This window comes from Sorghum bicolor, chromosome 8 (genome assembly GCF_000003195.3).
Source record: "Sorghum bicolor cultivar BTx623 chromosome 8, Sorghum_bicolor_NCBIv3, whole genome shotgun sequence".
Classification (NCBI taxonomy): Eukaryota; Viridiplantae; Streptophyta; class Magnoliopsida; order Poales; family Poaceae; genus Sorghum; species Sorghum bicolor.
Window position 1 is genome coordinate 61,131,144 of NC_012877.2, and position 13,855 is coordinate 61,144,998.

The window sequence follows — 13,855 nt, forward strand, 5'->3', positions numbered from 1 at the left end:
AGCAACATGCATGTTTCTTGCAGGTAGCTTGGTGATCGAATCAGCTGTTGCATGTTGGCAAACCAAAATTGGCATCTGGCAGTTGCGTTCCGGAAGCAAAAGGAAATGCAGGCATGCAAGCAATTGTAAGGAATAAATTATACGATGGTAATAATGCAATTGAAATATACGTTGAAAAATGATAGTATAAATTAAATATAACTGCCTAGATTACAGTGTAGGCAGCATCCGATGAGGATGGGGAAGCCCGGAGAAGAAAATGACGTGTCTTCGAGTTGGAAAGCGACGATATGGACATATCGTCAAGACGTCAAATGTAGCCAAACGTGGGTGTCTTTAGATCCAAAAATTTTTGTTATTTGGATATTGTAGCACTTTATTTGTATTTGGTAATTAGTGTCTAATTATGGACTAACTAGATTTAAAAGATTTGTCTCGCGATTTATAGATAAACTTTACAATTAATTATTTTTTTATCTATATTTAATGTTTCATGCATCCATTCAAAGATTTGATATGACGCAGAATCTTATAAATTTTTGGAATTTTGAAGGGATTGGCCCCGTATCTCGCAAAAGAAAAGTAGCCAAATGAGCATGAGACATGCCAAATGAGTAGCTAGGGATGAAAATGATACGTATATTTTTCGACCGAATTTCGTTTAGAGGGGTTCCTATCCGTATTCAAGTCAGAATATTCAACATCCGATTCTGTATCCGTATTCAAATACTTAAATCGTATCGACATCTAATCTTATCTTATCTGACATAATTGACATTGTATCCGATCCGTTTTTATCCCTAAACGTGATACGTGGACGTACAGCTAGCGACCTGGCCGTCCAGTGTAAGATGTCAGATGTGAGTGAAAGAAATTAAGTTGCAGGAGTGTTCTTTCTATGGGGAAAAAGTTTTGAGACAGAAAGGATAAACATATATAATTTTCTTAATTTTTTTTCTACACCTGAATCGACCAGCAACTATTATCCATATGAAATTATTGCTTGCAATCATTTTGTCCAGAATGCCTGCTACCGGTTTGATTTGTTTCATCAGTGAAATTCATTTCTGCTGCAATTGATTTGAGTGAACTAATGAGCTCACGGTAATACAGAATGGTTGTGTACCATGATCACGGTAATAACTCATTATCGTCTATTTGGGCCAGACAATTTCGAAACATGCACGGAGCGCATCAGGAAGACGAAGATAGCCCAAATGCATCCAACGCACGGATCAGGCCAGATGGGCCAGCCCATTAATGGAATTGGTACCTTATGAGCGTCGACGATTTACAATTTACGAGTTGGGTGAGCTGAGCGCTGGATTCTTTTTTTTAGGGGAAATAACAATTTCCATTACTCAGAAAGGGCTGAATCATCAGCAATTACAATTTGAACATGTGTCAGGACTCAGGATCGAGGCCACAACAGACTCCTCAACCAGATCACAAAAACTACCAAGACTAGCCAACTCATGAGCTACTCTATTTACAAGAGCGGGGACGCTGCTGGACTTCTCATGATATAAAGTTCCATGCTAATAGACTTCTCAATTCTTCAATGAGATTGGACACATCGCTAATTAAGGTCATAATCATCAGAATAGACAACCTTTACCACCGCAGTAGCATCTATTTCAATAATCACATGCATGGCCAACTCCTGCCGCCACCGCTGCTTGAGTGGCCTAAATGCAAGCAATGAGCTCACATTGCAAAGGATTCAACAAGGCTTTCAATCTTCTCTGCAAAGCAACGACAACATCTCCTCCCAAATTTCGAAGGATACACCCCCATCCACCATTTCATGTGTTTGCTTGGGTATTAGCTTTAACACTATCGCCTTCAGGTTTCTCCCACTTCAGGGCTTGTTTGGATGGACATGTATTTACCTCAATCCACATGTGTTGAAGTGGATTGGAGTAGATTTAAACTAAATCTCACTCTAATCCACTCCAATATATATGGTTTGAGGTAGATACACGCGCATCCAAACAAGGCCTCATAGTTTGGCCAGGATTTGCCCTCGCTGCCTGGTGCTCTTGCTGTCGCCATTCAGCCATTATGACTTGAATGCTATGGGCTACCCACACCGGATCACGCCCTGGCTCACCCTCCCGGATTCTTCGTTCCGTCCAGCATGTCCACAAAAGGATGCAACACAGTGGTGCACAGAACTTTTGATTTTGGATTGGACGCCTGGAAGTTAAGAACCTTGCCTAACCAGCGTTCTCCTGACATATGTCGTTCAAACTATATATGTATCTATAGCTACCTCTAAAAAGACTACCTCTGGAAATTTTTGGAATTTTGGGTAGTTTTGGGAACTAAACAAGGCCTAGGATTTTGCTTCATTTGTACAACTTTTCACGCTGTTGTTTTTTTTTTACCGCTATACCAAACTGAGGCCTACATCATCAAGTAGTCATTTCGATTTGCTGCCTTGCTGATGATCACGATCACCGGAACGTTCATTACTTAGCCACGAGCGCGCAGACACGACAAATTCAATTGTTTGGCTGGACCTCTGGACGAAAGGTCAGGACTAGTAGCTAGGATCGGGAAGCCCGGAGAACGAAGAAAATGACATCTCTTCGAGTTGGAAAGCGATAGAGAGTGTAGACATCCATGTCGTTAAATGTAGCCAAATGAGCATGAAATGTGAGACGTGGACGTGCAGCTAGCTAGAGAGCGACCAGGCCGTCCGAAAATGTGAGTGAAATAAAGTGCCTGGCTCGTGTTGTTTCTAGTGGTGGATTGGAAAAAAAAAATCTGCATACAGATTTTTTCTTCCTACACCTCAATCACCATCAAACTGTTGTCCATATAAATATATGAAATTATTGCTTGCTTGATTTGGTTCATCAGTTAACTTTATTATTTCTGAGGCAATTGATTGAGTGAACTAGCTAATGCGTTCACAGTAAGGCCTTGTTCACCCAAAAAACCAAAAACTTTTTAAAATTTCTTGTTATATCGAATTTTCCAGCACATGTATAGACCATTAAATATAGACGAAGACAAAACTAATTGCACAATTTATCTGTAAATCGCGAGATGAATCTTTTGAGCCTAGTTAGTCTATAATTGAATAATATTTGCTAAATAAAAACAAAAATACTACAGTACCCAAAACTAAAAAAATTTCAGAACTAAATAAGACCTAACACGAAATGTTTGTGTACGTACACTACTAATAAGTTCAACAGATTCAAAGATCGACCCACCGTTGTAGTTAAAAAAAAAGACTCCGTTAGTAACTTAACTTACTCCATATAATGGGGTGGTTTAGCGCGTGTGTCATCCGGCTGTAATAATTCTGGACATATGTTTAGTCGTAATAAGATGATATTTTTTCATTATCTAAACTAAAAAAAGGTAAGTCTGTTTGAGCCAGACAATTTCAAAACATGCAATGGAGCGTGCCAGGAAGATAGCCCAAATGCATATATTGCAGACCAGAGCAGATATTGAGAAGCCAGATTGGGCCAGCCCATTAATGAAATTGAGACCTTAGGCAATCCACGGTAAGGATTTTTTTTGAGCAGGTACAAGGTATAAGTTGGATGCACATAACCTATATATTCCACACTCATATCACGTACGTACGCACACAATATATTCCATACTCACATCACACGTACGCATCTGTACAAGCAAAGAAGAGATTGGTCGCGTCTGGTGCGCGTGAAACGTGCAGTATCATCGAACGTGCACTATTACTCATGATAGATTTTTCGATCGTCATGGCAAGTTATTCATGACGTATTTTCGACGGTTTATGACCAAAGTGATCGTCATGTAAAGCACTATTCCTTGTAGTGCACGCCGGTGTACCTAAAAATTCTAGAAAATTTCGAGAAAAAAGTTAGATCACCAGGGTTTAAACCTTGGTAGGTAGTGTCCCCAGTGGCGAAGCTAGAGCAAATTAGAGGGGGGTGCACTTAGCTTGTGGGTGCATAGACATCTTCCATAGAGGGTACATATATGGTGAAATTTTGGACCTAATCACTGTTTTTATAAATTTTGGAGGGTGCATTTGCACCCCCTAAGTAACATGTAGCTTCGCCTCTGAGTGTCCCACTAGACAGCCATATCACTGGACCATAGGTCCATTTGACGCAACAATGATTCTTGGCGCACAGAACCTTTGATTTTGGACGTCTGATGTGAAGTCAAAATTATTGCCTAATCGGCATTCTCATGACATGTCCATTCAAACAAATCCTTAGGCACTTAAGCGCCACTTCGGTAGAGCTTCACTTCTTATTTCTTGAGCTTCATTTCTTGATTCTCTGAAAGAGTTGATTATGATGGGGAGCAAAATGGAGAGTAGGTGAAAAATCAATTCTAAAGTGATTTGTGTGGCAAAAGAATGGGAGAGCAGTGGAGTAGCTCCCTGCTCATGTAAATAGAAAAGTAATTCTTGTCAGCTCTCCACCAAAATCCAAGTTGTATTTTAAGTATTTTAGTAGTGGTGCCAAATGAGCTTAATTAGGCTAGTTTCAATGAGGTTTTATGTCTCAGTTTTCAACATACCTATATTTCTTCGCTCAAAAAAAAACATACCTGTATTTCAAAAAACATTGCAGCTACTCCCTTTATCATCTCTTTTTTCATCAATACGATATCATGCCAGCGTATTTAATGTCCATAAAATTCAAGAAAACTCTCTATTATTAAGATTGACCTATTATTATTACTATAGTAATAGTCTTAAAATGGCAAAAACCATGCACACTGACAGAATTGCTTATATACTAGTAACAACAACATACTAAACATATATATTGTTCCATTCAATTTTTCAGTTCTGGATTTATTTTCTTCTACAAATATTAAAAATCTTTCATTTCTTTTGGCTACAACTAAAAAGATAAATTTAGTTCGGTGATTTTACATTGAACTGGACCGCATGCTGCATTTACTTGTGATCTCCTGTAGGTTGCAGACCAAAGTTCTTCATAACCCAACAACGACTATTCTTTCTTAATTTATTTTAAATTTTCTAGAATATACTATATTAGGCCAGTTTCAATAGGATTTTATGAGAGGTTTCATGCATATTTAAAAAGGTGCCACATCAGCAAACTACATAAAACGAAGAGAGAGAAAAAAATTATTTCATGGCTACGAAACGAGTGGGGCGGCGTTTCTAACACCACGAAACGAGGATGAAACCCGCATTGAGGAGCTCATGTGTTTCATGGGAGCCGCTCGGCTTCATGCGAGATGAGATGGATGAGAGGAAAGATAGGAATGAGAAGAAAAATAGTAAAATAAACTATGAAATTGTGCAATAAACTTTTACACTGTGAAAGAACTTAGTTTCATGTCAATATTTCATGGGTTGAAAATTGTTTGTAAAACTCACTGTTAAAAGTGGCCTTAGAGAGTACCCTGACGACTGGGCATGTAAAGACAGGCTTTTTCACGAGGCGACGTGGCCTCGATACATTATGATCCATTATTTTTTATTGCAAACGGAGTAGTTAAACAAATTTAAATGAAGTTGTTTTAGTTAACCATACCTTTGACAAAAACTTTTATTAAGGCACTCTCAATACAAAAAGCATCGTAGTTTCTATGGATATTAATTGTATTATTATCTAAGCGTTTTGCTAATGTAGCAAGGTAGTTATTGAAGAGAGAGTAAAAATTATAGAAACCGGATCTAAGTTAGAAACTATGTTTATACAAGAACCAAAGACATACAGGAATACGATTGGTAGAGAATGAAGAGAGAGTGTACATGATTAGATAAAAATAATTTCTATACGAACTATCTATTGAGACCATGATTTCTATACATATAGTGTTTATCAAAATTAATAGATATTCCAAAACATGCCTTTTTTAGCATCAGGAGTAGTACACACTTATGGACAGACAGAGACCTCCAGTGAGTATCGGTAACACAAAACATGCCTGCACGGCTGCATGATAGAAAGTGATTTGGAGAATTCTCAATATATTATTGTGATTGATTGTCATACATATATATATATAGGCTAGTGGACATGCACACTTGGCACATTAGCCTGATTACATTCCAACACTCTCCCATAGTCTAAATTGGGAGCACCGTAAATATTGAGACCGGACCTAAACTCCGTGAAGACGGATGTCGACAAACCTTTGATGAAGATATCAGCGTACTGGAACGTAGTGGGAACATGCAGGACGCGGACTTCACCGAGGGCGACTCGCTCTCTGACGAAGTGCAAATCGATCTCAATATGCTTGGTTTGCTGATGCTGAACTGGGTTGATGGAAAGGTAAACGGCACTGATATTATCACAGTAGACCACTGTAGCACGACGAAGAGGGCAGCGAAGCTCTATGAGGAGCTGGCGCAACCAACAGGCTTCGGCGACTCTGTCCGCAACAGCTTGATATTCCGCCTCTACACTGGACCATGACAATGTAGGCTAACGCTTGGACGACCAAAAGATGAGATTGTCACTGAGAAACACCGCATAACCTAAGGTGGATTTGCGTGTGTCAGGACAACCCGTTTAATCTGCATCGGTGAAAGTGATTTGGAGAATTCTCAATACATTACTGTGATTGATTGTCATACATATATATAGGCTAGTTTGGACATGCACACTTGCCATATTAGCCTGATTACATTCCAACACTGCACACACACATTTGTCCGAGCTTCTTACACAACAGAAGAGAGCGCCGGTGGTGATGGGGTACCGGGTACGCTACGCCGACGTTGTCTGTTTCATCTGAACTAGCTATGGCTGAATGATACTGTAGGTGTTTAATTCTTGCTGCTGCGGCGGATGCAGGTTCTCAACTGGATGAAGACTAAGCAGCTTCATGGATCGCATCGCAGCAGGAGGAGATCTGCAGAATTCAGTGCAGGCACGGCTCGGCGTAAGTGACAGGCTGAGAGCCTGAAACTCGCACTTACACTACCCGTGTTGCAGCTGCTACGCCTCCGGTGGACTTCCTCAGACAGACAACTCAACGATAGCTGGACCGTGGCGATGCTGTCGATCAGGACGTTTGGGATAAGGGAAGAAGGGAAAAGAGTGAAGAACTGTGTGGGCGTCTTGACGAGCTCAGCAAGCTGCAGGAGGAGCTGCTAAATTGCACGCAACTCCAGGATGAGCTGCATTGTATTGTATTACTGAATGAGGAAAGATCGTTCATGTTACTTGCGACAAGGCCCTTAGGAGTTATACAGATACCAATGTCCTCACGAACGCGTGGGAGGCTTTGCAGGATGGGTTGTGGGCAGTAGTCCATCAACCCGTCCTCTCACACGGGCTAGAATTTTATAAGATATATAAGTATTAGATATTATTAAATAATTCCGTTATTCCAAATTATAAAATAACTTGGGTTTTTAATATATTATTTTTACTATACATCTAGACAATACATCTATGTGTATAGCAAAAGCAATGTATTAGAGAACTCAAAACGTCTTATAAGGAGGGACTACATCCAAGTAATAAAGAATTATTTATATTAAATTGTATATTTTTCTTTATTTATTTTCTAACATAGTAGATATAATAGAGACTTTGTAGTTTATATCTAGTCATCATAAACTTATTAATTACTATTTTAAGGAACTAATCAATGTATCTTTTATTCATATTCATCATAAACTTAGTAATAAAGAATTATTTATATTAAATTACTATTTTAAGGAACTTATAAATTATTTGAAACATGCACCATATCTCTTAAGTCATAGAGCTTGAAGTGAGGTCTTGGACTGCGATAGCAGTGGTAACCTTAGTAGAATTTTAATACTTAAACCTTATAATGATCAGACTTTTTTACTCTAAAGTATTCTCAAAGACCCCCAAAAAAATATAGCCATTGGTGGTCTCGTTCACTTCTCAAGATAATTGAATTTTACTATCAAGGAATTATATATGCAGTTATGGTTATACTATCACTGTGGACATATAAAAAATTTTAGTTAAATACATAAATATATCTAAAGTAACAATCTATATAAATTATATTGTGGTTACTAATATAGCTTTGAATAATTTGTTAGTATCATTAGTATATGAGCGATCAAGAAAATATCTTTTATGTGATGAAACATAACATATGTATTTTATTGCTCAGCATGTTGGCATGACATATATATTTTCTTTAATGAAATAAAATATTGATAGAGGTGGGGGTAGTGTACAATGCTCTATTCATTATCTAAACAACCTTTTGTAATAGGAGATGTTGATAACTTAGATGCATATTTGAGGGGGTATTTAATTTTTCTACTAACAAGATGAAAATTGAGTTAATAAATTAAACATGAGGACGTTGGTACTTAATTAATGCAAATGTTATAGTGTCATTTTAAATTATGTTTTATTAATGTGGATAATTTAATGCAAATTTAGAGGGGTTGTTCCAAATTATTTTTTATAATATCAGATGTGGGTAATTTATATATAAATATAGGGGGTTAAAATTGGGGTTACTTTGTGTATTTTTCATGATGGCAGTGGCGGGTAATTCTTTAATAAACTATAATAAATCCAAAGGCTAATATTTGTGATGATGATTAGACTACCAAATCAAAGGCCGGATGTTTCTGATTATTATGAGAATTTTTAGGATTTATCTTTTTTTCTAGCGTGTCCGGTGAGAATTAACGTGGTGCCTCCGTGGAGGCCTCTAATTAGTAATTGTAAGAAGATAAGATAGGTGTTTCTGTGGGTGGTCTAGCCACGCACAGGTGATGCCATCAGGTAGAGGGAGGAGGTTGAAGGCGGGCACAAGAAATGAAGCTACCAACCTACGCTATATTAGAAAGTAAAATCTTACATATCCCTTATTTCCTTTTTATTAAGCTCCGTCGTGTCTAGCTTCATCTAACTCTCACGGAGAGCTTTTATGGAGTTTAGATCTCAATCTCTCACCGTCTCCGGTTTCATCCAGCTCTCAGGTATAGTGAGTTCTAAAGGTCTTCCTAATGTACTAGTGTTTGAATCACTTATCCCTTATTTCTTTTTATTAAGCTCTGTTGTCTGCGGCTTCCTGATGTACTAGTGTCTGGATCACTTTCCAAATAGTCCTTTCTTATTTAGTCAGAGAAAGGGCTTCAAAATCCTAAAATGTTAACAAACCAAGACTATAAGAATATTCATTAGGTTATTTACTTTTATGATAACAAATTCTTAGAATTAGTACTATTCTCAAAACACAACGGCTAACTATGTATAATTCTTCATTTGCTCCTTGGTTCATAAAACAAATGTCCAGATAAGGAAGTACTCTTCCCAAAACACAATTGTTAACTACAGATAATTGTTCATTTGCTCTTTGGTTTAGACTTTAGAACAACACAAGTGGGAGCAGACCTCTTAAAGCACCATACCATTTTATGAACCAATTGCAAGTAAAAGTAGTCTTTGCAGCAAGTTAAACATTAGTATCACAAGTTCACACTATGAATTTGCAGCAAATTAAACATTAGTATCACAAGTTCACACTATGAATGCTCATCATGGGCCCAGGAGACTAACATCTTGTGGACTGGGTACTGTGCTCCTCTCCGAGGGAGCTGTCTTCTGTAGCAGTACAAAACCTAACCTAATAGATATTTCTGATTTGAACTTATACATAAACAATCTTGTGGTGTGCTTTTTTCTCACTACACAACAAGCCTTGGTAGCTTTGCCTTTTCCATACAAGAAAAGAAGACTTGGGAAGGTGGCGGCTCGAGTAAGACTTCGGGACGTGGATGGTAGTAGCTGCCACAACAACGATCTTGTGGGTGGCGCAAAACATGTAGCCGAGAGGCAAAAGATGAGGCGCGACATCGCAGCACACGTACGATTGTGTTTTTTATGAATAGGTAGGTGGCTCGGCATGCCATTTTGATTTCCTCTAATATTTCATAGTTCGTTGTCTTTGTCCATAACTTCATATATATAGCTTCTTACAAGATATAAGCATGGCAGGTAGCTCTATCTCTGGCAGCATTTTGGAAGGATGGAAAATACTAGGCATAGTAGTATGAGTATATATATAATAGTCTTGAGTGCTGATATTGCTTATATACATGCAAATTGTTAGCGCAAGTCATCTGAAACTGTTGATGTATCATTTATTTATCATGACTGTAGTGCACTCAAGAATCATCTGGCATCAGTACTTTGGATGGCATGATGCATGAATGCAATTGTGGTAGTGATGAACTAAACTCTTGGTTTAGGTGGGCTCTTATGCTTGTTTAATACAGCTTATTATGAGCTGCTTATGATCAAAGTAAGCTGATTCTGGAAGCTAAACGACACCCTTTTTAACCGTTTTTTCTGGGATGCTTCTCCCTACAACATCCATCTCTTCTAATCAAGCGAGCCGAGTTTGGCCACTCAGCCCATCCACGATAGCAGGAAAAGTTTTAAACATTCGATCATGTTTCTACGCCCAAAGTTTGTTTGGTTCCTTATGATTTTTTTTATCATTCATCACATCGAATGTTTGGACACATACATGGAGTACTAAATATATATTATTTACAAAACAAAAAACACAGCTAGAGAATAATTTACGAGACGAATCTTTTGAACCTAATTAGTCCATGATTAGACACTAATTGTTAAATAAAACGAAAATGCTACAGTACCTGTTAAATTTTAACACCCTCAAGCAAACACCCCCTTACCCTACTGTCCGTTACCGTATCGGTCCTGGTGTCACCATTCAGCTTGTTCGAGAGGAAAATATCTTCCTGTCCCTCAGCCGCATTATAGTAGTCTCTTCGGAGGCATCCGATAAATGTAATCATAGTATTATGAATTATAGATGCACAAATGTCGTATTTTGAATTTGTTGTTTTTGTTATGCCAATCAACACCAATTCTATTTGCATTTCATTTTATGAGAACTGGAATTTGTCGGTGCCTATTCAGGCACTAGTTTGTTTGTTTTTAATCAGTATTTATACTAGCAAGAACATGGTGATTTTATACTTCAATTCAGCCACTACAACCAACAATGTGCAATGACAGAATCAATCTACTACAACTCTCCCAGCTTGAGAGTGAGCCATGCTGACCTCACGTCCCTGCTTACTTGCCTACGACGATCTGGACTGGAGGAGACAGAGACCTGATCTCTAGTGAGTCATTGGTAACACAAAACATGCCTCCACTGAGCATCAGAAACCTGTGGCCAGGTTTGTCACACGCCATGCATTGTTTGCATACTGCGAGATGCATGTGGTCTATCTTTCTTTGCTTGACTCTCGTGCATCTGTCCCTACATTTTATCTTGTTTTTTTTTTGTGCTTTGGCTATACCACATGTTTCCCCTGATATATCTTCCTCGATGCAACGTTTTGCTTCCAAATACTGAAGCCAAAGCAGGAATGTGTGTTTACGATGCCATAAGTGACAGCCTGAAAGCCGAAAGGCTGAAACGGCATTCTTGCATTTATAAACTAAAACTTTTAAAGTCGGCTCCTTGTCCTTGCATTGATGATTGAGTGATCAATCTCTTGCTGTCTTGAAAACCCTACAGGATCTGAATAAGGAATAATGAACAATTTGCAGCAAGCTGGGGGCAACAACTCAGGGATTGTTTGATAAATCAAATCATGTACGTATCTTTAGCAGCTGCAGTATACGCAAAAGTTGATGTATATTATAGATAATCGCAATGCGCGAGGCACGCGAGGCATTAATCTAATCTCAACAATATAGTCCCGTAGTCCGATTCCCACTCGCTCGTCATCTCTTCCCATCTTAGCCAACCAGAGCCAAGCAATAGTCTCCTTTCCACAAATCTTTTAGAATCATGCTCGTGCATTGCAACGGAAACAAAATAAATATCTAAATAATATAGATTTGAACATATGTTGTACTATTACTAAAAACTAATATTTTGAGTGTGATATTTTTATTATTCTATATTACCCTCATAAAAGAGATTATCACAATCGACCTACCGTCACGCATAAACCCACACTAGCAAAATTATTTTCATCGCGAACATTCATGTTGGCCCTCTCCATGAAAATTACACCATCATCAGGTTTGCATTGGTGTTATCACGGTGGTATTTCACGGAGGCCACTGTTATAAAATTAGGATACAAAACATCACAACAATATAGTATTTAATGAGGGAGACCCACCACAAAAATATATTCGAACTATCACAAAAATATGTTTGCCTCAGAGTCAAAATCTGTGATGATAATTTCTTGTAGCAGCCATAATCATCCACCTTGAAAATTCATGCATATAACAATCATACACATACACATACACATACACATACACATACACATACACATACACATACACATACAAGCCAAATCTTTTCTAATGCACGGGGCACTACAGGAAACCGACGATTTGCCGGGAGTTTTTTATCGGACACCCGGCAAATGATTGCTTTGCCATTTCCCAGCAAAGATCAGCCTTCGGCAAATATTGGCCTTTGCCGAGGGCCGGGCACCCGGCCCGGTAAATTCAAGCCTTAGGCAAAGGTGCTGGGCGTGGTAGCCACCACCTGCCTTCAGTCTTTGCCAAGTGTCGCGCTGTTAGGCACCCGAACAGGCACCCTAGGGAGTCTAGTTCCCCGCGGTGGATCTCCTCACGCTGCACATGCATCCTTTGCGTCCACCAACCCCAACCATGGCGACGTGGGTAGTTCCGGTGTAGTCCATTAATAACAATCTAGTGTCTGATCAACAACGATGATGTAGTCTAGTTCCACCGATCCCAACCACAGTTTAACGTCCTCTTCCACAATGTCTGAAAGAGTGACCCTCTTGTCCTCCGCGGTCATCTCCTCAAGCTGCTTGCCCTTTACGTCTAGGTGTACACCGACGATATGCTCCATGGTCTCGCCATCAAGCTTCTTTTGGTTGAGCGCCACCCAATAGCCTACTCTGTTATCGCGCCTGATGTTGTCTGGGTAACCAGGCAAGTCGGCGAAGAGCTCATAGGTGCCAGCCTTAGTCCCTTCCAGCCAGTACCTGAACAGCTGGCATGGCCATGTGTGCGCCACCACAAGGTGCGTCCGGTCGGCGCTAAGTGCAACGCCATTGGGGAAGGGTAGACCATCCTTGAGCACTATCACGCGCTTGGCCCGCGCGTCGTACTTCATCAGCCGGCCAGAGGACTCATGGGTTAGAAAGATCAGCGCGCCATGCAGACGCGTGTATGATGTGCTGCTATCTGTGAAGTACACATCTCCGGTGGATTGGTCGACGTCGACGCCGTTGAGGAAGTTGAACGCCTTGCCATCGGCCTGAGCCGCCACCACCTCGGCCTCACCGCCGGCCGGACCGACCCTCAGCAGCCCGTGGTAGGCATCGGCGATGTACAGGTCGCCCGTCCTGATGTCGAATTGGAGCCCCAGTGGACGGCCGCAGACGACCTCGGCGTCGCCCGGACGCGCCGTGGAGGCTCTGCAAAATGGGTTGTGGGCATAATTCTTGCTATAGGCGAAGGTCGTCCAGCCGCGGCCGCTGCCATCCCATCTCAGGACACGGCCGTCCGAGACACCGGTGTAAGGACCTTGGCCACTGCGGTCGAAGGCCAGACTCTCGGCGCCGGTGACGCCGAAGGGTAGAGGGATGAAGTCGAAGGCTCGTCTCCGGACGTGGATGGTCCCGGCCGCTGCCGTACCAACGATCTGCCGACGGCCGGCGCAGAACAGGCAGATGAGGAGGTAGAAGAGGAGTCGCGACATCGACAACAGGTATGGTTGTGGTCATCAGTGGCCTGGTTGTGTGGTTTCGATGGACGGGTGGGCAGGCACACCTATCGTACGTACATATGTAGCATATGTAGAAGGAAGTGTGTCCGTCCGTCTCCGTCCCCTTACACACGCGATTCTTCCCACGA

The 13,855-nt window shown here is 40.4% G+C and overlaps 1 protein-coding gene across 1 annotated transcript; it reads right to left on the reverse strand.

Moving 5' to 3' along the window:
* Positions 12,166–13,855, reverse strand: LOC8071495 (protein STRICTOSIDINE SYNTHASE-LIKE 10). The gene has a single exon (XM_002443544.2). It carries the CDS (start codon positions 13,698–13,700, stop codon positions 12,669–12,671), a length of 1,032 nt encoding a protein of 343 aa, XP_002443589.1. The 5' UTR covers positions 13,701–13,855; the 3' UTR covers positions 12,166–12,668.